Source organism: Papio anubis, chromosome 4 (assembly GCF_008728515.1).
Source record: "Papio anubis isolate 15944 chromosome 4, Panubis1.0, whole genome shotgun sequence".
Classification (NCBI taxonomy): domain Eukaryota; kingdom Metazoa; phylum Chordata; class Mammalia; order Primates; family Cercopithecidae; genus Papio; species Papio anubis.
Window position 1 is genome coordinate 26406347 of NC_044979.1, and position 24500 is coordinate 26430846.

Here is a 24500-nt window from a genome sequence, read left to right on the forward strand (position 1 = left end):
ATGCATTTAACTCTCCTAGACTTCTAGACTTCTTGGCATGACTACTGGGAGCTGTTTGGTGGGGCATGTCCCCAGCCTACCAATCTGCTTCTGTCAGTGAGTCTTCCTACTTACTGCCTCCATTGAATGTTAACAGCCTTCAGAAGATTAAAAAAAATGCTCTGCCCAGAACTTCTCTTGGTCCTAGCTGGAGAAAGTTGGGTATTTCTAAACATTTCTATCTGCTTTTAGTAGCACATTGCAGGAATATCACCTACAATGGTATCCAAACCATTTGTTTTCACCCCGTCCCTCCTGCTGCGGTGAGGACACCTCCAGGGGTGCCATAATGTCCTTGGAGTAGAGCCAAATCCTTGGATCCCAGTTCTTCCAAGTACTCAGGTCTGAGCAAAGGACACCCCAGGAAGTAGACAGTCCTGCTAGGCTCAAGTTCTCCCATCAAAGGACACTTTCCCCCAACCCTGACTTGATCTGTTGCTATGTTGAGCAAGACACAGTAAGTCTGGGAATTTTAAGATCTGCATATTGACTTGGAGTTAATTGTCTCTGATTGAAAGGTGATTATTTTTTTATTCCTGGCCCAAGGTGTAACCCACCCTCTCCCCACCCTCTTCTTCCACAGTTCCCTACCTCTTCTCTTTTAAATAAACCTCCTGCTCATTTAGCCTGAGTGGCTGCAATCAACCAGAGATTAGTGCCACCACTAATGTTAATAATATGCTAATATTTCATTAGGCGGGAGCCTTGGGTGAGTGCTGTGGCTTCCCTGTTTGCTGTACCTGTCAGCAAAACTGGCTTGAGGACCAGGGAGCATAGGGGAGAAAAAACCAGCAGAGCAAATGTGGACTCCCAGAGTCCCTATTCCTGGGTGCAACTTCTGGAACAACAGGAAGATATGAACAGAGACTTCATTAGCTGAGAAGTCGTGAGTCCTCCATTCAGGGCTCTGACCCCAGCTGTCAGGAAGCCTGGGCAGCTGGAGTGACCCCTGCTTTCACCTGGGTGTTGTGGCTCTGTGAGTTTTTCTGGACACCATCCCATTATTTCCTATTAGGAATTTCCAGGGATGAAGCAAACACCGCCAAACATTGTCAGACCTCAATGCTGCCTGCCTGAGTCCCGCCCTGCACACTTTGTAGGAACTTAATAGATCCTTGTCGACTGATTGGCAGTCTTGAACATTAGGTTTTCCTGTATTAATAGCTTTTGTTATTTGTACCTGCTGGCTGCTGGGAGATAGAGCAAGTATAGAAATATTGTACTGGTTCTATTGAAATGATGTAATTCAAAGAGTTTAAGTTCTAAGAAGCAAGCCAAGCACATAATTAACATTCTAACTATTACCATCAGTGAGAACAACAACCAAAACAACAATAAAACATCAGGGGAAATGGCAGGAGGCAGAGGTGGGAGCAGAGGGAAGGAAGTAAGCAATCCCTTGCATGGTGCCTAGTCCTCTTTCCCACCTGCGTCCCAGCAGGCTGGTTGGAAGCCATAGGATTAGAGCCCACAGGGATGGCTACAGCCAAAAGGGGCAGAAGGCAGTTTCTCCTAGTGTCCCAGGATTGGGACATTTTAAGCAACAGGTTAACAATAGCAGACTGCAGGGCACACTTTTCCCTCTTTGTCTTTGTTGATGCAGATTTCCTGTGTGCAACCCATCCTCCACCCCATTCCTCCAGGCCTCACCCTGCTAAGAAACACACAGGCCTGGCACGGTAGCTCACGCCTTGTAATCCCAACACTTTGGGACGCCAAGGTGGGCAGATCAACTGAGATCAGGAGTTCAAGATCAGCCTGGCCAGCATGATGAAACCCCATCATACTAAAAATATAAAAATTAGCCGAGTGTGGTGATGGGTGATTGTAGTCCCAGCTACTCAGGAGGCTGAGGCAGAAGAATCATTTGAACCTGGGAGGCTGAGGTTGCAATGAGCTGAGATCGCCCTACTGCACTCCAGCCTGGGTGACAGAGCAAAACTCCATCAAAAGAAAGAGAGAGAGAGAGAGAGAGAGAAAGAGAAAGAGAAGGCAAGGCAAGGCAGAGCAGGGCAGGGCAAGAGAAGGGAAGAAAGGGAAGGAAAGAAATAAAGACTTACACAAGTTTTAAAACTCCCGCCATCAAGTGCCCCCTTTATGAAGGCATTCTGGACACTGCCTTCTGGGTAGACTTGATGATTCCCTTGGTCCCATGTTGGACCCTACACATCTCTGGTCCTAGCACCAACAGTCCTCCCGGCATGTAGTCGGTTTCATGTCTGCCTTTCCATGAACCCATCACAATGCAGGCTTCTTGAGGGCAGAGGATGTGTCTCATTCATCACTGTATCCCCAATTGCAAGCACAGTTCCTGGTGGGCAGGAGGTGCCAACCGGCAGAAGCAGGGAAGGGAAGGAGGGAATACGATGGGGCCCATGAGGTGGGTGAATGTGGGTTTTCAAGCATGCCAGCTTAGAAATGAAAAATCAGTCAGCTACACTGTACTTCTCAGCCCCAGTAGGAGTAGGCTGAGAGGCCCAGGCAGGGAGGAAGGGTGTGACTTCTGCCAAGTCATACAGTAGATGGCAGAGCGTCAGATACGAAGCCTAGATTCCAAGCAATTCCTTAAAGTTTGCCAACTGGATACTCTTGTATCAGGCTTAGGAGCAGACAGACAGAGTTAGAAATTCCACTTTATAGCACACATCAAAGCTGCCTTTTAGGCCAAAGGGAAGATGATGAGCCCTGCCACCAAGGCTGGGTATCAAGTCCTCTCAAATACCTACCAAGATTATATCTCCGGATGAATTATTCAGCCTTGGCAGTTCTCAGTTTCTTGGAAGGTAAATTGGGGCCCTGCAGACCTGCCTTATCTCCCTTCCTGGGCACATCCCGTCCCCAGCATAGAGAAGGCTCTTAAGTTCTATTAGTTCCCCAGGCTTCTCTCCTTCTCCAGAGACCCCTCCTACCCACGCCGCAGCCCCACTGCGCCATCTCCCCTGACTGTCTGCCTCTTCCTTCCACGCAGCCTGCCCCTGCGGTTTTGGGTCAACATGATCAAGAACCCGCAGTTTGTGTTTGACATCCATAAAAACAGCATCACAGACGCCTGCCTCTCTGTGGTGGCTCAGACCTTCATGGACTCTTGCTCCACATCAGAGCACCGGCTGGGCAAGGACTCGCCCTCCAACAAGCTGCTGTATGCCAAGGACATCCCCAGCTACAAGAACTGGGTGGAGAGGTGAGTGCTGGGCCATGGAGCCAAGTCAGGGCCCCTTGCTGGAGCCAGCAGCTTCCTCCACAAAAGGTTCCTTCCCCATCAAAAACCAGCTGTGCTTCCAGATGAGTCATTCACAAAGCCTGATCCTGCCACTGCAACACCCACACCCCCACGTCCCAGTGCTCCTGTCCCCTGAAACCAGAATAGGAAAACTAGGCCAGAGGTTGCTATGATAGCTCAGCTTCCCTGGATAACAGGCCCTGGAGCCTAGTGGCTGAAATGCCTTCTAGGCCCAGAGAGGAGATGTGCTCCTAGTTCTAATCTTCACCTCCCACTCCCCAAAAAGTAAATAAAAACTGTCATCATAAGACTTCAAGGGGCCAGACTACATCATTGCAGCAGAAAAGGCTGGAGGCCTCTACCCATCTGCTCCCGTCTGGCTGGCAGTTCCCAGCATTCTGTGGGGATGTTTTTGTCACTGTCTGAACAGCTTCTCACTCAGCCCCTTGCCTCTCACGTGAGCTCTTAATGCCCTGGGTCTTGCAGTGTTGTGATCAAATCCCAGTGTCCTGCAGAGCTCTCGTGACTGAAGGTCCCCCTGTGAGCTGCAGGGCTGGGCTCCTCCTAGGGTGGCGCTGACTCATGGTAAAGGAGGTTAATGGTTTGTCTGAGCCGCATCAGCTCCATACGCCAAGCACCTGAACTAAGCAACCAGCTGAAGCTTTATTTATTCATCACAGCAGCCCTGTACTAGGGAGAGGACAGGAACTGTAAGCTCCTTTTATGCCATGAAGGTGAAGAAATGTACATGCAGAATGCCCAAGGTGATTTAAGGGACCAAGATGAAACTAGATCCCAAACCTCTTAGCTGACTCCCAAATAACCTTCCTACCTCTTTGCATTACTTTCAGACAGGACCTCTGCCAACCCATATGGTGCTTCTGTATGGTTTAAGAAAGATACCCCTTCCTACAGAATGAGGTAGCCCCACACCGAGTGTGTTTGCTGAGTGTTGGGCTTTGTCAGCCCCAGCTCGTCCTCTTGTCCAAGTATCTTTGTGCAGTGAGTAACCTGCACAACTCTACATGGCAGTCCTGCATTTAGACTTTCTCTTTATTCCAAGTAGCTTAAATATAAGAAACCTAGAGGGAAGCTCAGATTTGGTGCCTTTTGAAGAGTAAAAGAGTTCAGAAGGTGTGCTTGACTTGGTGACAAAATGTACTTTATCATTTTGCCTATGACAGAGACAGCCTTTGTCTTTATACTTGAAAATTGCCTTCCCTTAGGAAATAACTAGGAGGGAGTAGAGTCCTGGCCACCTCAGTGCATTAGTGTCACTGAAAGGGTTTGATTTTGTTTTTCCCTGTCCCCTCTGCCCTGTGATACCCTCTCCTCCTTTCCTACTGAGGCAGGTGGTGGACATGCCACCTCGGCTGTCCAAAAGGAAACTAACTCTTTTGTCCTAGTGTCTGATTATGTCTGAGTCATCTAGTCATGTTCTTACCTCCTGCTACATAGACAGTGGCTCACTCTTCCAACAATAGAGCTGCCAGGACCGGGCCCTCCAGCCCCTCCCGTGTGGGCAGCCAATTCTTTAGCAGGGAGAGGGGAAAGAGGCAGCAGTGGGCTGTTGGTCATCCCTGTGCTACAGTGTCATTGTGATAGTGCCCCAGGCGGGGAGGGGGAACCAGGGTTGTGAAGGGCTGGGAACATTTGTGAAGTGTCTGCATAAAGGACGCTTCCCAGAAACAGGCTGCGTAGTCAGAGCTGAAGCTCATGCATGCATGGGCTGAGGAAGTGGTCTCCTTTCTGCTTGGTGCTCAATGAGATTTGTGCCATGCAGCTGCTGCAGGTCACAAGTAAACTCAGTCCATTGGGTTATTTTTAGGAGTGATTTGATGGTTTCCATTTCCTATCCCACTCGTTTCTTAGCAACCACTGACACTCTGAAGAAAGTCATTCACTTACTTGAGGCCCCAAATCTTTTCTCCTTTCCGGGACCAGGGTACAAAGACAGACAGATCAAGAAAACAGCACGGACAGGGCTAAAGTGAAGCCCAGAGGGCTTCTTCACTCGGTGATGGAGGGACAAGTCCACTCCCATTCGCAGAGGACGTATCCTCCGAGCTTGTCTGGCTCCCTCGAGGGGAAAGTAAAGTCTGGCAGGGCAGACCTCACTTGGTACCACAGCACACCTAATCTCCCACTTCCCCATTCCAAGGACATTGACAGCCTGCAGTTGAGGATGATGGTAGAGTGACCTGGCCACGGCTTGTTCACTTCTGAATCTGCTCACCTGCTGTGGGTCAAATGGAGACAGTCCTCCCAGGACTCGAACTTAGAGGCTCACTGCTGTGGAGTGTGCCCTGCATGTATTTGGGGAAGGCTTTCTGTACCATCACAACTGAAAAATAGGGCTTACCCTGCCTTGTCCTCTCTTCAGAGCAGGTGAAAAAGGGAAGCATATAAATTCAGGAAGCCTCAATAACTCTTGGTTGAACAGCATAGATGATTCTGCCAGTATGTTGAGTCTTCTAGAAATTCTTTATCTAGCCTCTCACTCATCTTTTCATCTGTCCTCCCACCCATCCCCGACTCATCCTTCCATCTAGTCTCCCACCAGTCTTCCCACCTGTCCTCTCATCCATCTTTGAGCCCATCCTCCCACCCATCCTCTCACCATCCTCCCACCATGCTCCCATCTGCCCTCCCTTCTCTCCTCTCACTCATTCTGTTACCCATCCTCTAACCCATCCTCCTGTCTGTCCTCCCATCCATCTTCCTACCTGCCCTCCCTTCTCTCCTCTCACTCATTCTCTTAGCCATCCTCTGACCCATCCTCCTGTCTGTCCTCCCATCCATCCTCCCACCTGCCCTCCCTTCTCTCCTCTCACTCATTTTCTTACCCATCTTCTGACCCATCCTCCTGCCTGTCCTCCCATCCATCCTCCCACCTGCCCTCCCTTCTCTCCTGTCACTCATTCTCTTACCCATCCTCTGACCCATCCTTCTGTGTGTCCTCCCATCCATCCTCCCACCTGTTCTCGCTCCTGTCCTGCCATCTATTTTTCCATCTCTTCTCCCATCTCTCCTCCCACCCATCCTTCTACCTGTCTTCCCTCCCACCATCTCCCCATCCATCCTCCCCTCCCATTCCTGCCTCCAAGTATCTTGTAATAATGGTGGTTTGTAGACCCGCTGTGGATTCCCAGTATTCACTCCCCTCGTACAAGAATTTGAATTTTGCTGTGGCCAAATCTGGAAAAGGGGAGAAGAGTCTCTTGGTTTCCAATTAGCAGTTAACTGCTACCCTCATCTTACAGATGAAACCCAACAGTGTCATCACCATGAAATGGTGTGTTGTGATCAGTTGTAGTTTTTGTGTCATTACCAGTAGCAATACATTGCACACTTTAGTAGTGATTTTCTCCGATTTTAACTTGGAAGAGTTGAAAGGTCATTCTTGCAGCAACATTGGCCTCACTCACTTGCCATCAGTCAGCTTTTAAGAAGTAAGTATAATGGAGTCGCAGCAGGCCACTGGAATTTGGACTAGAGTGTGCCACACATTTGAATGTCATCTATCATGTGTGTCACGGCACGAAAAAGGTTAAGAATTTTAAATATTTAAATATGCCTCCTATGGAAACCATCCAGTCAAATACATAAAATGGTGACAGCTCGCCCTGGGAGCAATACTAGAGGTGAGATATAGACATTTCATTAACATATTCATTAATTCATGGGTCAAACATTAATGGTATCCATCATGAGTGAGTTGGGTACTTGAAATGCATTGAACTTGACCCTTTCTTTGCAGCTCCTGTGGTCGGGGAGGCCACACAGACAGATGCTCAGCAGACCCCACGAGCATCATAGTGGGTAACTCAGGGTGTGGGGCCTCTTTCTGCTGGGCCTAGAGAGACCCTCCTGTGATTCACAGAGGAAAAGACTTTTGTGCGGGTTCTTGAAAGGTACATATTGGGGATATCAGAGCATCAGGCTGGAAATATCTTTCACTCCTACATCTTCATCCTCAAGGTGTGTGGAGGGATGCCAACACTGTGTTCTTTCCAAAGAGTTTAGGGCACTGGAGACCATCTTCCCAATCACTACAGACCTATCCTAAAGGCAGGTATTAGATACTCACGGTCACTCTCTGGGCGCAGGATTTCTGCTGGCATCCCACTACCCCATAGAAATCCACAGACTAGGACCCTAGGACCCTGCAGCCAACAGTGGAGGATGCAGCTCTGTGGGGTGTTCATCTTTATGGCCTCTCCCAGAGGCCTGATGTCGGGACCTCAGGGGTGCTGGCCTCCTCCCTGCTGTGAGCAGGTCAGCAAAGAGAACCAGGGAAGGCCAGTGGTGGGACCAGCTCCTTCTTAGCAGGTCAGGCTTGGGGCAGCTCGGAGGGGTCCTGAAGGACTTCCTGGAGATGGGCTCACCTGCAAGCAGAACGCCCACAGGAGCGAGTTCAAGCACAGGGTCCCAGGCTCCCTTTTCCCTTCCTCAATGCACAGCCAGCAGATGAGAATGCTTGTTTAAAGTTCCTTAACAGGGCTTAATTATGTTCTTCCCAATCAATAAGGCTTCCCAGTGGAGGAGCCCAGCACAGGGGCCAGCACAACAGGAGCGAGAAGGAAGCAAGGTTCACCCGGCAGAGGTAGTACCACATGAGTCGGCATCAGGCACAAGGTGCTTGCTAGGGAGTGGGAGTGGGGGAGCAGGAGGGGTCAAGGCAGCATTGGCAAAGCCCTGCAGAGAAGAGGGGACCACTTAGCAGCAGGCAGGCTTGGGATCAAAAACAGGGTAGACTGTCAGCAAGACTTAAGCCCCACACCCACAGATATTGGGCTGTCAGTGGCCACTCAGCTCAGCTGATTTAGAACTTGCTGAAGATGAGGTCATGCAGTTGGCCCACCTGTCACTAGTGTGTGGCCACAGACATGCCCTGGTTTGATCCAGCCTCCCCAGTGCAAAGGCGACAGGAAAGAGACAGGAGCTGCCCGGCAAGGACCTGACCTCACAGAGAGGATGACATATTCAGGAGAGGCACGTCACCCAGTACCTCTAGATGAGATGGTCAGGGCCCCAGCCCTGTCCTATCCTACTCTCAACTCCCTGCCCTCCACCCCAGCTGCTCTCTCTGTCTTTCTCACACACACATATATACTTGTAGATATTCTCTTTGGGGAAATGGATAGGGCTTTTAGTGCGCTGCCATGAGGCAAGCCGCTGTGAAGGCACAGAGCGCTGGGCTTCTGTTGTTTCCCCTAGCGATGGTCCCTTCACTGCAGACACGGTGGCCCCTAACCTAGGATTCCTTACACCTCAGGAACTATAAAGGCAACAAGAAGGTCCCTGGCACTGTTTGCAAAAAGCCTGACAGAGCCGCCTGCCTACTGTGATAGGTTCCACAGCTGGTGAGAGAAATAACAAGAGTCTTTGCTTTTGGTGACGGTTATGTCCTTTCCACGGGAACCTGGGTTTTTCACCTGGTCAGAGGCTCTGATTGTGTACAGGTGACAGAGTATACCTGTCTGGTGGAAGCTTGGGACTCAGCTGAGTTACCAGAGTTGCATGGCTGGCTGCTGGCCATGGTACCAAAAGTGAGTGAGGTTATTCGTTCACACTTTTTACCAATACAGCGTGTGAAGATAGCCCTTTACTTGACAAACATATCTTGCTTGGTAGACATGGGATCCCTAAGGGGACAGTGACACAAATCTCCTTGGGAATGGCAAGGTTGGGAGCTACTACTGAAATCTCTGGTCTCCCACTATAAAATGGAACATTGGCATTTATTGCATTCCAGAAATGGTGACAGTGAATTGAGTCTCGCTGTAATTGTGTACCTGGAATGTCATTAAATTACTCAGAGCCCTGTGTCCTAAGGTACCTGAGGATGTGTTTTGGGGCGGGTGATAGGCCTTGAAGAGAACAGGCTCTTCTGGGGATGGAGCAAAGAAAGCAAAATGAAACAGGAAGGGGTACTGGGCCCTGGGGGTTCTGAAGATGGAAGAGGGGCGGGGAATGGAAGAAGATGTGAAGGATGGAAATCCAAATGAGACGGGGGCAGGGCGGCCTCTCTGAGTAGCCAGGCTGCTCTGAGAAAGGCCATGTTATTACACCCTTGGCCTTGTTGCCTGTCTCAGGCTCCTGCCCAGCCAAAATGCTGCCAGTTCAACAAAGCAGTTGGCAAAATGTCTGGTATGTGGCCAGTGGAGTCCCTTCTGACCAGCCCCTTCCCTTGCCAGGGAGCACAGCTGTCATCTTCCCTCTGCCTCCCCATTTTTCAGACAGAACAACAGATCTGCAATCCCAGTACCACTCAGTGCAGGGAAGCCATTCCAGCCCTCACTAGCCCAGGGATGCTGTGGGGCAAATTGAGCTGTCATTCCATTGCAGGCCCTTGAGCTGATGACTGGGACAGTACAGGAAAACCGTCTCTGCCAGTCTTCACCCACCTCCTGGGCACTGATGGGAACAGTTGGAGGTCAGGGAAACAGCACAAGCCTGATGGGGTCCGGGTTGGAGAAGTGAAGGATAGGGCTGGGGTTCAGGGGGAGACTGTCCCAGAGCCTCTGACCAAGATTCGAGTTCTGAGAACTCCCAGGGTCTGCCACTGTCACCAATGCTTGTGCAACCCTGAGAGTGAGTGTCTTTCCTTAAACTTGGTGCCTAGGTGCCTTGCTTGATGCACCCTAATCCCTGCCCTGGAGACTGTCCTCCCCCATCCCCTCTGATCCTAGGTTTTAGGTTTACTTTCTACAGCATGGTAGCCACAGGGACTTGGCATGGGCTGGATTGGGCTAGGCTGAGCCGGGCCACCACAGGGCTTTGAGGTTTATGATGCCCCCCGTCATTGTAGTTACCTCTTCTCTTTTATGCAGTCCACAAGCCCAAAAGTGCATAGGAGAGGGTGAGAAGTGGCTGTCTTTGGGGGCACTGAGGCCTTTCAGTTCCTCATTAAGAAACGGCACAACTCCCCTCTGGCGGGAGAGTTGGGGTTTGGTGCATAAAATGTCAAATTGCAGAAATTAAAAATGTAAATGCTGGCATCTAATTAACCAGTTGACAGCAGTGCACAGCTGCAAGTGACAGTGACTGATTGCCTTCTGCCAGTCTCTCCCCTAGCAGCCTCAGCGCTGCCTCCTCCCATTGAGCCCCTAGAGAGCGGAGGACATCAGAGAAAAGCAACCGCTTGGAAGAGCCTTCAGGCCCTGCTGGAGGAGATCCCTTGCATCTGTGGAAGGGGTGTTAGAGAAACTCAAGACAGCCTAGACCTCTCTGTGTGGTAGCTGAGAGCAAAGAGCATGCCCGAGGTTGGGCCCCTCTGGCTCTCGGTTCCTCTCCTGACAGCCCTTAGACAATGTCTTGGCCACTCCCCAAATCCCTTCCCTCTATGCCTCGTGCATCCAGAGCTGTAGAGGGCTCTTCCTGGTTTGGACCCAGCAACCCAGATGAGAGAGAGACCACAGTGGTCCCCAGGTGGTCACAGTGCAGGTACCCACTACCTGGAGTGCACGCTGAGCTCATGGACCCAGACACGGTGCTGGGAGCATCCATCTCTCCTCTACTCTGAATGCACGACTCCAGCTTCTCCCTACTTCCATCCCTCCACAGGTATTACTCTGACATAGGGAAGATGCCAGCCATCAGCGACCAAGACATGAACGCATACCTAGCTGAGCAGTCCCGGATGCACATGAATGAGTTCAACACCATGAGTGCACTCTCAGAGATCTTCTCCTATGTGGGCAAATACAGCGAAGAGGTGAGCTTTGCCCTGCTCCAGGCCCATTGGGATGGAAGGGGGCAGAGAATGAAGACAACCCTGTGTGCCTCCATGTAAGAGAACATTGCCACAGACACCTCCACCTCTGCTGGGGGAACCACCACTGAGGACTTGGGGCTGTATTCCAAAGGCTGGAATGCTAGAAACCCTCCATCCCATAAATTCTGCATTCATCCCTGTGCTTCTTAGATATATAAATAAGTACCTATTTCTTTTATATTGTCTTTTTTAATTCTTATTTTCTCTCCAGTATTTCTTCTTTTTTATGTTTTCCACATCTCTCTGTGATCTAACTCTCTTTAAACAGGCACCTCCCCACTCCTATGGGCAGGATATATGGAATGGCATGGTATGGTATGATATGGTGCAGACTCGAATAGGAACAGAATAGACTAGAAATGAAACAGAAGTGAGTCAAAACAGAATGGAATAGAATAGAAGAGAATAGGATGGAATGGAATGGAATGGAATGGAATGGAATGGAATGGAATGGAATAGAGTAGAGTAGAGTAGAGTAGAGTAGAATAGAATAGAATAGAATAGAATAGAATAGAATAGAATAGAATAGAATAGAATAGAAAGAATAGAATAGAACAGAACAGAACAGGAGAAATATAATGTGTTTTTCATTGTTGTGTTCCCTCACTGGAAAATCCCACCTGGGGTCATTGCCACTATAGACAAGGCCCTCTTTCTGGCCAGTGCCATGGTGCTATGGAAGTTTTCTTGGCTATGCATAGAGTCAGGAGCAGCTTGGAGAGAGAGGCCCCTCAGACATCTTCTTGTCAGCCCAGGAAGCCCAGGAAGGGAGCAGCCCAGGAAGACACAGGCATGTTCAGGGGCATACACAGCACTGCTGGGTAAGAGGAGGCCTGTCTTCCTGGGCTTCTAGTCAGCTCTCTTGCCCTGGGCCTGGCCATCCTTGGAATCCAAATTCCCTGCATCTGAGCAGCAGCATAGCCACCTTCTCTGAGTGGAGGGTAGTAAGAGAAGCTGAAGCTCGTGCCCTGAGTTCTCTATCTCCTCCCATCCTCATTACTTAAGGGAGAGTCCAGGAACCCCTGGTTAAAGAAGCAGACCCAGCAGGCCCAGGGCCTGGAGTCCTGCAGGCCATGAACAGCCTAATTCCGTAGCCCTTAAGTCATGGGAAAGCCAGTGCTGGCTCCGTTAGGGGAGGGACCCTGATGGCAGTCTGCAGCTGAGTACTGGTCTGGGACAGAGTTTTCCCCTGTCTGTGGCAATGCAACGTAATAAGGATGCTGTAGTGTGCACCAGTGTAAGCTTCCAACTGTCTCATCTCAGAAAGGATTCTCTGTTACTCTGCAAGTACAACTGTCTACCTTGGTGTTTAAATAACCCATCTTTATGAAATGATGGTGTGTACAAATGACAGTTTTTGGCCAGCTCTATCTTGCCTCCCCAATTAAAGAAACATTAACTGGGTCATGAAATCCAAAGCCCTGGGTGCCTCCCTTGAGCCTTCAGCCTCCTTCTCATCCCCTTACCCTCCCTTCTTATCCCTGCCCCCTCAAACAGCAACATCAGTAGGTTCCACCCAATTGTCTAGTGCCTCTGGCAGGGCAGGCCTTGTGTTGAGGGTGCTCACAGATATTATCTGACATCCTGTCCCCTGGAGGTGGATTAGTCATTCCTACATTAACAGTTGAGGACGTTGAGTGTTCAGATAGGTTACCTGTTTGGCCTCAGATCACCCAGCTAGAAACTGGCAGAGCCTTTACTCAATCCCTCATCTCCTGAGTCTGAGTAAAATTCTAACACATTTTTCATTATGGGCCACAATTGTTGGCTGTCATTGTCCTCTGCTAACTGCCTGCCCTCAGAAAAGGCTTTGGTAGACATTATCCATTAGGTGTTAATGGCCAGGAAAGCTTGTAGTCTTACTCTTCTAGTGATATTTGTTTTTTAACAGGCAAAGTGAAAACAAATGACTTTCTAAATGTAGAATCTGGGGCCCCAGGGAGCTGATGGGGAGGATTTTTATTTCTGTGGGAGGAAGGGTGGGATGTCTTAACATCCATGAAATCACATTCCGGCTCCATGCTGAGCACTACACATTTCCATGGGATATGGAACTAGCTGCTGTCTAACCTGCAGGTAACTGCAGCAACTCGGCACAGGCGTCTTCAGCAGAGTTTCTGCCCTCTGTCTACCATCTTTTGTAGCCAGTAGAATGCACAGTCATTCAGACATGACCATGTGTGCTGGCATCCTGTGCGCACTGCCATGCTGATGCCCACATGCTGTGCCTGCCATACCTTCCCACCCGTGCTGCCCAGGCCTCCTCCTACCCAGCAGTGTCCAGTGTGCCCCTGCACGTGCCTGTGGCTTCCTGGGCTTCTGACCACATCCACACCATCTTTGTGCCTCCTGAGAACACAGACCTATACAGACGAACAAGTAACCTCCCCATTCTTGGCCCTTCCGCAGATCCTTGGACCTCTGGACCACGACGACCAGTGTGGGAAGCAGAAACTGGCCTACAAACTAGAACAAGTCATAACCTTCATGAGCTTAGACAGCTGAGAACCGTCCTTCCAGGGCCGCCCTGGAGGGGGACACACCAAGCCGTGCCTCAGTCTAGATTATCATCTTTACCAAGTGCAAGTTCCGACTGGCATCAGCAGCATCCCCTGAGCAGCGCTGTTTCTTTCTGTCTCTCTCTCTCTGCCTCTTTCTGTTTCTCCCTCCTTCCTGGATCTCTTCTCTTCCAGTTGCTCTGCCAACACAACTGGACCAAGCCACTGACCCTCAGTTAGTCCAAGAATGGCCAGGCCCATGGCAAGGGAACTGACCAGAAGATGTCAGAGGGGCCTCTCTCCCCCAGCTGCTCCTGACCCTGTGCATGTCAGCAGCAGGAAGAGGAGCCAAGGACAGGGGACGTATCTGTGCTGCTACTTCGCCTTCCACTTTGGCAGCCGCCGCTTCGATCTGAGTCTTGGCCTAGAGAAGAGGCAAGGAAGTAGTTCAGTGTTATCTTCACTGGGAAGACATCGCCTGGCTCTCCGTTCCCACAGTTCCATCTCCAGTGGTTCAGCCAGTGGTCTGATCGCTTTGCAGCTGTGAGGAGAAAAGCCACACCTCCTGCATGTGGCTGGAGCAGGACATGTGTGAGCAGCTGGGAGGTGCTCCTTGAGGCTCCCTCTCCCCCGCTGGGATGGCGTCCAGAGGCTTCCTGTCCTCTTCCAGGTCTCTAGAGGGACCTGCCTGCCCCGCCTACTCCCCCGCCAGTAGAAAGCCAGGCAGGAGAAAGAATAGCAGTTACATTCCACCGTGGAGATGCTCCTAACCTTTTCATCTGAATCCTAGCAGCAGAAATGTAACACAGTGGGGGAGAAAAGGAAAGAGAGTTGCATCTACCCTGGAAGCAGAATTTGTTGTTTTCCATTTACCCCCAAATTCAAATGAGTCACGATCATAATCATAGGTCTAGTCCATTACCAGAGCCCTGAGTGCTGTCAAGAGAAAGCATCTATCTCCACCCTCCTTTGTCACCCTTCATCAAGGGTCAACGTGAAATGCAGAGTGCATCTAGGAGATTCTACCTCCAGCCATCTCCATGGCTCCATCCCCACCATCCTTCCTGAGAACTCCATAGACGGCTGGGGCCAACAGCCTAGTCCCTGTTCCCTCTGCAGAATCTGGTGCCATTGCTATGCAGATGACTTTGTCACTGGGCTGTCCAGACCTCTTTGGGAATGATTTCATCAACATCTCAGCTGTCTCTTTCATCATTCTCCTTCCTCATCTCTTCAGCAGTCATCCTTGAAAGAAACAGACTTAAGCACAGCCTCAGAGAGACCACCCAAAATGCCAGCCAACCTCAGCCTCCAGCTTGTCAGGTCTGGGAGGGACAAAGAATTGAGCTGATGGGCCTGGCTGGAATTGAGAAGAGGGACATACAAATGACCTCGGCCTTGGCATCCATCTCCCCATCTGTTCTTACATCTACAGATGCACGATTTTAGCCAGGCAGGCAAATGTGTGCCTAGAAATGGATACCAGGTAAGCTAGAGGATATCGGGAGAAATGGTCTAATGGAGGGTTTTAGGAACCTTTCATCCTAAGGAGACCTTAGGTGCTGTCTGGTCCGGTCTCCCACCCTAAGCAGGAGTCTCTGTTGGCACCTCTGCTCTGGAGTTGTTCACCACTATGGGAGACAAGGAGAAACATCATCTTAGGTGAGGTTAAGGAGAAGGATTCACAGTCTTGCCTTCACTCCCCAAACATCAGACATCGTTCCTTGTCACCCACTCAGAATGAGCCCCACTTGGGGAAGAAACCACACCATCTCCAGCAAAGTCCATGGAGCATCCGGTACTTTTACGAACACTTGCCCCTTTGGATATGAATATGTGCACATGTGTGTGAGCGCATGTGCATGCGTGTGTGTGTCTGCCCCAGGTGTAGGCAGAAAGCGCAAAAGGATTCCTTGTCCTTTGTAGGAGGATTTTTGGTGTTCCCCTTCTCTTTCCCCTTGCTCATCCATTCATCCTGCAGCTTCAGGACATTTCAACCCTTGCTTTCTATGCTGAGAACTGGCGGGTGGAAGGAGAGGTCACTTGTCCATAGGAAATCAGGGTGGTCACCTGCCGAGGCCTGGACCTTGGCACAGGGCATCATGTGACATCGCAAAGGACAGATGGTGGAAAAGACACGAGCAACCTAACGGGAAGAGGAAAATGGGAAACAATGCATTGGAAGAGGAAGAAAAAAATAACCAAAGGTTTTGGCAAGTGCAGTACCAGGTGGAGAAGCTTGGATTTTTCTATCCTTGATCATTTTATTCCCTCCCAAGAAGTTACGGGACCTGGAAGGCCAGAAAGGGTGCATGTGGAAGACGGTCTGAGGAAGTACCTCGGTCACTAAAATATTTTTGCACATATGAAGGGTTGGGGAGGAAAGAGACACGAACATATTTAACACAGATTTGCTGGATGGAAGCTGCGTGTGTGAACGTGTGTATGAGTGAGTGTGTTTTGATTTTTTTTTTTTTTGCACAGTTGAGAAAAAATTGAACAAGCAGAAAAAAAAAGACTCATAACAGTTCTGCTGAAGCTTTTATTTTTTACCGGATGATTATTGTTATTGTTACTTTCGCGGTACAGGACTTTATTTTTTTCCATGTTTTTGTTATAAGAAAACCTTCAAACACCTCAGAGAAATAGAAAGGTTAGGAAGAAAGAGGAGACAAGGACAGACAAGTTTTCTGGCTGTCCCCATTTCTCCTGGGGAGGGGTTTGGGGCCGGTTTGACTTTAATTGGTGGGTGGGTTGTTTCTGTTGCTCTGTTTGCTGCAGTCCCCGTGGCCTGCTTGGGGACTGAGAAATCCGAGCCAGGTATCCAGAGCCACAGCCCATCTTGCTTATAAAAATTTTATGTTTCCTTTTGCTGTTTGTTTTCCATTTCTTCCATTTGGATTCTTGTGCACATGTGATATGTTTAAAAGCAAAGACAGGCAACATTGTCAAAAAGCTGTCCTTGCCCCCCCCATCCCCCACCCAAACCTATTTTCCAAACTCCCCCAGGGATCTTCCTCCCCCCATGGCAGAGCAAATATCCAGGGGCTGCCCAGGTGGCTTGCAGGCTCCCAGAGAAAGGAATTGGGCCAACTTGGTCCTGTGGGATGGAGGCCCCCTCACGGCCTCCCTCTAGGCAAAGTTAATTTGTTGAGTCTTGGGCAGAGAGAAGGCGAGAAAAGGCCATCTCCCTCACCTTTCCCTCCACCTCACCCCCTGTACCTTTCCAGGGAAAAAGGTACCAGACTGAGTCATCAAAATCACTGACAAAGTTTAGGTGGGGATTTTGCATGTTGGAGAGAGAAGGGCTTAAGGTAGCAGGGAAGGAGGGGGCTTTGTGGGGTCCTAAATTTTAAGGAACAAGTAGAGGAAGACAAGAAAGAGAGCTGTAGGCTGGTCATTTCTCCCGGGCACGAGTCCCCCAGATGTAGCTTTTGCCCATTCTTTGTCCTTCCCCATAAGGAGAGAGCCTGACAGTTCTTGGTAGCTGCAAATAATAGTGCCACTAAGTGAAGGCAGCCATCGTGCCAGTTAGTTACTTCCTCAGGAAAATATTTTCTTGCCTTCTTTCAATATGGTTTTAAATTTGGGGACAGAGGATAACCCAAGTGTCCCACAGGCCAAGGTACGTTCCAATGGCAGCATGACCCCCGCACCCAAAGTCAGCCCCTAGAGCCGCCCCCTTGTGCACCCACAGCCTGGTAAGTGAGCTTGGGTGCTTGCAAGGAGCTACGGGTGAAAGAGAAGTCATTTTAAATAAATCCGAAAGTTTGAGGCAGACTGTGCAGGACTGTTCCCAAAAAGAAGCGGGAGTTACCCACAGGAAAGGTCTCTGACCTGGTCCCCTCAGGCCCAGCTACTTGCGCCCACCAGGAGTGAAGGTTAATGTACTGGCCCAGCATCTCCACCTCCCCCACGCAACCAGGTCCCTGGTACCCGTGTCTCCCGTTGCATGTCTGGCTTCTGCCTGTGCTCCTCCTGCCACGAGCATCCTCCCTGTCCCTCCTACACGCATAGCCTCTGTCCCAGGGCCATTTATCCACTTAGTACAGGAGCTGCTCAGACCTCTCAGCCCAGCCATCTGTGACTGCCCCAGCCCCTTCCCACCCCACCCAAAGCTGCCTTCCTGGCTGTGGGGGCTCCCTCATCTGGTCAAGGCCCTATGGGTCCCCATCTGAGGATCCACAAGTAATGACTTCCCAAATGACCTCTACTGCAAGAGGCATCCTCACCACTGTTTCCAGAGCCGTGAACGATGCTGTGATGAGTCCAGGTCTCAGCACCACCCTCTGTGACCTAAAAAGAAAAGCTCAATTTCCATCTGTCATCTTTCCCAGGACCAAGGGGACACAGTAATGTGAAGTCAAATACTTAACCGAGCGTAGGGCCAGTATTATCAATCAAGGACAAACCTCCCATCTCACAGACAGCTGAGCAGTGAGGGAAAGACAGACACAGGTAGGAAGGTGCTCTGCAGGCACAAGGCCCAGAGGTGCTCCTCTCCGGGAACTTCCCCTGCTCCTTCCAGGAACAGTGAACCCAGTGAGCAGCTTCAGCCAACTCTTCAAGGCCATCAAGGGGTCTTTCCGTGAATGACTCACCTTCAGGAGCTCAGCTGACCCCCAGAGAAGACCCACCCCAGGCAGCTCAGTGCCCTGGCTTCTCCCCACGCCCCAAATTCCCCCAGCCATCCCTCCTGGTCCTTGTCTACATCAAGGGCCTCTTCCCCTCTTCCTGCCAGCTCTCAGGACAGGTGACTGGGAGGACTTGACCCCTCAGCCTCTTCCTTTAAAAAACAAAACTGTGGGCCATTTATTTAGGATTTTGGAGTTGTTTGGTTTTTGTTTGTATATTTTAAGAGTTTGAGAGTAAGAAGGGAGCCCTGCTATGGATGTTAAGTCCAAATTACTTGGTTGGTGGGAGCAAAACCCATGACTTACAAGGGGATGAGGAGAACCTCAGAGGACAGGAAGAGCCTCCCACACTAAAGGAAAAAAAAAAAATGGGTCAGGACATTCCCTGGATGAGGACAATGCTAGGGGTGGCATCTCGCATGGCTGCTGCTATTCCTGGTGCTTCCCCACACATTTGACAGATGGAGTCTTTCTCCTCCCTCCTCCCGCCACCTCACCCTACAGGCATTCTCTGTATAGGAAACAAGAGCCTTGTTTTATAGAATGGGGGACTGAGACACAGCCCCAGGTAACACTGACACAGCTCTCGAGAGAGGCTGGGACACTCTGCAAACCTCTCCTCATGGTGCTGAGGGTGGCATGCTCTCGACAGAAAACCTAAATGACCACTCCTCTCATTTGGAAGGTAATTCACTGTAGTAAAAGTTTCAGACATGCAAGAGAGAGGTTTTTTAATACTATAAATTTTTGCTCCCCCATAAAATTATTTTTTTATTAGAGGGAGTATCCAAGTTGTAAAAATACATAGAATTTTTGGGTTGTAAAAGAAATACATACTCATTAGGATCCCAATTAAATTCCTTGAGTAGACTGGTGACTACCAGAAAGCAAAGCAAAGCAAAGTTAAACAAAACGAAACAAAATCCTTCATATACAAAAAGAACTTTCTGTTTGTATTGGCAGAGGTAGTGAGGTAGGCTGAAAATCCTGGGTTGGGGGAACCTCACCCCCTTTGATGTCTATGCTTGGCTCTCTGGGCTGCCCCTGGTACTGCTGAATCCTATACATCTCTTATTAGCTTTCCTCAGACTTTAGGGAGGCTCTTTTAGGGATGGGTCATGGGAAGACCCAAGTTTTCCCTCTGCCAGGATTGCAAAAGTAAGTAGACTTGGTCTATGCAGCTCATCTTCCACCAATTTCTTTATGTGGAATTAGAACTTCCTTTGTTAGTATCTTTGATCTTTTGACTCAAGCACATTTTGGAAGGGCTCCCTTACAAGAGTAGAATTTAAAACAGAGGATACAGTTAAAGAGCAACCCAAAGGGCACTTAAGAAACTGAGACCACTTCACCAAACAGGACTAAGGAACGCTTTCGTGCACAGAGGTCAGTCGCAATCCAGGCACAGGATGAAGATGGGATACACCTGCTCATCTTCTCGCCTCCTTCCCTCTCCCTCCCCAACGTTCTCGTTAGCTTCTTGGCTTGCTAGACCTTCTGTTCTTTAAAATGAAAAGCTAGCTTACCTCAAATAATCTTGTTTCCATTTGGAAACCAATGATTTTGTGTTTTAGAACGGATGGCCCTCCCCTCACCACTCCCTACCTTGGCCTGGTGTCCTTGAGACATGCCGTCTTTGCTTAGTTGTGTGTTGGCTGCTTTGAGCAGGAACAAGGCCCCCAGGCCCCGAGGTGGGAAGGAAGGATTGGATGCTGCTGCCCTCCTCCCCACTTTAGCATGTAGGGGCCAGTCCACCTCTTCCAGCAGGGTCCTGCCGAGTTACCGTAGCAACTAGCAACTCCAGGGTACCGCAACAGACAATGGCTCAGTGAGCCGACATGTGGGGGTGATGCAGGGATTTTGGCCCGGCCAGATGACCCAGAGTTGAGCTTCAAATGCTAGAGGAGAAGGGAAGAAACAGGATGGATGGGTGATTTAAGGAACCGGCAGGAGTCTGAGTCACATAGAGAAGCCGCTGAAGGAGTTAGAGCAGGTTATCTCTGTTCCAGTCACCCCCTTCCAGTCCCATCCCACTTCTGTTTCAAACTAAAGCTCCCACCTCGAACACTGGCCCTTTGTAAGAACAAAGCAAAACATATCTTTAGACAACAGTGTTAAAATGAGCCTCAAATATATGTGGATGAGATCTCTAAGAAGAGGGTCTTCTGGTTTTGATTTTTAAAGAAGAGTATCCTAGTAAGATATTAAAAAAAAGATTTAAAAAAGTTTTTAAAAAGGAAACCTATGCTATTTAAATTGGAGCCCAGTTGTAACTTGGTAAAGGCAAGCTTCTGTACCTTTGTTATAATTAATTGTATACCTGTGTATGTAAATATAAGGCATTCCTATTTTGCAGTTCAGAACAAAAAAAAAACTTATTTGTAATATAGAATAAAGTTTATTAAAAAATAATAAAAATGCAGTTTGGGATTTTGGGTCCTTCTCTATATGACTGGCTGGGAGGGGCTGGGGGAGAAGGCTGGCTATAAGATGGCTACAGCTTCCAGCATGCAGACACATGTCTGGCACCTTCTCTCTGCAGTTGTGTGACATCTAAACTCCACCGCCAGAGATGCGTCCTTCTACTTAAGACTCTGTTCTCAGTTGCAAGGCAGCCATCCCGAGGTGGCAACACTTCAAGCCAGGGACAGTAAACATGTTACTAGTCAGTGCTGTCAGGAGACAACGCTTTTCTACGCAGCCCAGTCAGTCCCAGAATCCCTCTCAACGCAGCCCTCCAGGAACTTGCTACTTGCCCATTAGAGTTAGCTCTGGGGATGACACAAGCATTGCCATCTCTGCTTCAGGTCTTCCTGGCAAGCGACACCTTTGTGACCAATGATTCTATCAGCCCCCATTTCCCCTGGTATGTTGATGGAGAGTGAAGATCTTGAATCCAACTGTGTTCCTGGGGTAGAGTGGGTTAGGGAGAAAGAGAATGAAAAGGGTGGCAGTGAGGAGGGCCAGAGGGAAGGAGCCCATGCCGCTGCCTGCCTTGTACGCCCATCTAAGGCCCATGCTGCTCAGAGGTGGGGGGTGGGGAGCCAGTGCCACTGGCATGACACAGAGAGCCCTGGCCCAGGAACCAGGACTTCTGCAGGTTCTGCTGTTGGCTCACTTGGCCACCTTGGGCAGATCTGTCCACGTTTTAAGCCTCGGGTCAGCAGGTGGAGGACAGTGGGCTGAATGACTCCATGAATATTCCAGCATCCTTCTTATTCAAAGGGAAAGCCATGAGAGAAGCGAATCAGGAGAGAAGCAGGATAAAGAACAGGAGGCAGAAACATGGAAAGGGGAAGACTCAAGAGGGAAGCAAGAAAGGAAGGAGGAGTGTGGGGTGGGGACAACGGGGAGGGGTGAGGCAGATGCTAGGACACAAATGCTGATGAAACTTCAGGCAAATTCCACTCTCCTGCCTCCCTGCTGCCCCCACCCACCCACCCATAAGCCCCTCCAGGCTTCACACCCTGAGATGTGCATGGGGAAGAGTTCACCCAGGATGGGACCCCTGGAGGGCACAGAGAGAAGGGTCAGGAAGTGGCCTGGGGAATGTCCACAAGGGTCCTTCCTGGCCTTGCTCTCAGCACTGTCCCACCTTCCAGAGGCGATTTCTTCTGAGATAGGAGGGAGCTCCTGAGGAGAGAGCATCCCTCAGTCTGAGATGGAGAATCCACGGCCTCTGGAGGCACCATCAGCATGGCTGGCCACAGGACGATGTACAGCGTGGAGTGACTGTCGAATGGACGGGGCACCTGTGAGGGAAAACCGAGGTCCCTCAAGACCTAGAACAAACCAAATGGATTGAAATCAACCAGAGTGGTAGTTTTTTTTTGTTTTTGTTTTTGTTTTCTTCTTAGTAGATCAGGCTTACAAGGAAAGTATAGTTCAGGAACAGGAAGGAGATGTTCTTCCCTTCTCCTAAATAAAGACTCAGATTGAGTGGGGACAGTGATGTCACTCTGAAGGCGCACATTGAGACTGAACAACAAAGTTTCCACCAGGGCCTCAGATTCCCTTACCTATCTGAGCTCAAACTTTGTCAGAACCAACCACCATGACCTTGAGCAGGCTGCTTCTCTTGTATTTTGTTTACTTAGCCACAAAATAAAGATGGTTCTACTTGTACTACAAAGCCCAGAAGATCGGGGCAGGTCGATTTAGACAACTGAAATGAAAAAGACCCCATGTGCTATGAAGGCTCATACATGCATGCAGTGTTATTATTAGTCATGCAAATGATACTCTACAGGCCGAGCATGGTGGCTCATGCCTGTAATCTCAACACTTTGAGAGGCTAAGGTGGGTAGATCACTTGAGGTGAGGAGTTCGAGACCAGCCTGGCCAACATAGTAAAACCCCATCTCTACTAAAAATACAAAAATTAGCCTGGCGTGGTGGTAGGCGCCTGTAATCCCAGCTACTCAGGAGGCTGAGGCAGGAGAATCACTTGAACCCAGGAGGCAGAGGTTGCAGTGAGCCAAGATTGAACCACTGCACTCCAGCCTGGGGGACAGAGCAAGACTCCATCTCACAAAACAAAACAAAACAGCAACTGTAAAAAGAAGAGTGGGCCCATCCTGGAGCTTTAATAACAAATTTAGAATAATGCCTAATTTACCCATTGCAAAATAAGTAAATATCTAACACCTTATGAAATCGTTTACTGTTTGTGGTCATTAGACTAGAGATCTTTGATTTTTTTTCCCCCAAGACACAGTCCTGCTTTATTGCCTAGTTGGAGTGCAGTGGCATGATCTCGGCTCACTGCAACATCCACCTCCTGGGTTCAAGCAGTTCTCGTACCTCAGCCTCCCAGGTAGCTGGGATTACAGGTGTGTGCCACCAGGCCAAGCTTTTTTTTTTTTTTTTTTTTTTTTTTGTATTTTTAGTAGAGATGGGATTTCGCCATGTTGACCAGGCTGGTCTTGAACTGCTGACCTCAAGTGATTACTCTCCCTTGCCCTCTCAAAGTGTTGGGATTATAGGCATGAGCCACCATGCCCAGCTGACTGTGAGATCCTTAAAGGCAGAGACCACATCTCAGTTGAATTTATTACCCCAGCTTAGCACAGTGATCCGCTCAGAGAGAGTGCTCAATCAACTATGAATGGAGGGAGAGAGGGACAGAAAGCAAGACTCAGTGAAAGCAGTCAGCTACAAAGTTGGCCACTGGGTTGTCTCCCAACTGTGACTCCATTACCTTCAAAATCAGGCTGCTCGCCCTCTCCTATGCATGGTTTATCTTTAGAAAACTAATTCCTTGAGTTGCAGCTAGTGGCTATCTTTTACAGGTAAAGAGAGATGGTGTTGTAGTCAAAACCTCTCCCTGGGTTAGCAGAGCTGCTCCTAACTGAGCAGAGTAAATGGAGGCAGATGCAGGTCACTTCTGCACCGTCACTTTCTCTAAACCTGCCTCACTTTTCTCTTAGCAGAACTCCTACCTTGAACACTGAGCCAGAGCCTGCAGGGCTGCTGAGAGTATCCACTAAAGCCAAGGCTCATGAATGACGCTGGACCCAGGCAGAGGATGTAGGGCCCAGGCAGAGGAGGTTAGACCCAGGCATAGGAATATCTGGTAGGTTATATCACAGTTCAACAATAGCTATTTCCCCTTCTTGAAGGAGTACAGTTTCCCACCCCAGTAAAGTTCAGGTGACCCAGCAACTTGGTTTGGGCCAATGGAATATGAGTGCTAGTGGTGTGCTCACTTGTAATGCTCCAGAGAGCAGCAGCCCGAATCACAGAGTGAGGACAATGACAGCACAGAGCAAAGCCACTGGATGATAGTATGGTTATGTAGTATGAGTAAAAAATAAAACTTTGCTGCTTTAAGTCACTAAGGTACAAGGCTGTTTGTTACTGTTGCATAGCCAAGACTATCTTGACTGCTATAGGGTATAAGGGATTTAACCTAATAGGTGGCCCCTCAGTTCATAATGAATGTATGAAATCTCACATTTCACCTACGGAGACATATTCTTTTGACCTAAAGCCTTCTTTAAAAAGGACACTGTTGACTATTTACACTCAATACGGAGCATTTTGTGGAAGGTCCTAATTTTCCTGAACTAGCTTTGGGTCAGATTAGGGAAGAAAGGGAAGACTAAAGAGGAGGAGAGGTGGAAAAAGGCAGTGCAAATCTACAGAGTTAGGAAAGAAGGAAGTGGAAGGAGGGGAAGTATCGAGGAGAGAAATGGGGAGGATTTGGAGGGTGAGAGAAAGGACCTGCCTTTTGCCAACTCTGTACCAGGCGTGTGCTGCCTGGTTCCCACACCACCTGCTGTGGTGAAGAGTTTTCAGGCCCAAGTGAAAGTCATGGCATTAACATC

General features: G+C 49.4%; 1 protein-coding gene across 1 annotated transcript in view; it reads left to right on the top strand.

Annotated features, from left to right (window-relative positions):
* Window positions 1-20593, top strand: part of PLXNA4 (plexin A4) — a 455015-nt gene extending 434422 nt beyond the window's left edge. The window contains exons 30-32 of the mRNA XM_021936279.2: window positions 3008-3220; window positions 10829-10979; window positions 13449-20593. Of these exons, the coding sequence (XP_021791971.1) occupies window positions 3008-3220; window positions 10829-10979; window positions 13449-13544 (460 nt within the window). The 3' untranslated portion in view covers window positions 13545-20593. The remainder of the gene's footprint in view (window positions 1-3007; window positions 3221-10828; window positions 10980-13448) is intronic.
* Window positions 20594-24500: the final 3907 nt, after the last annotated feature.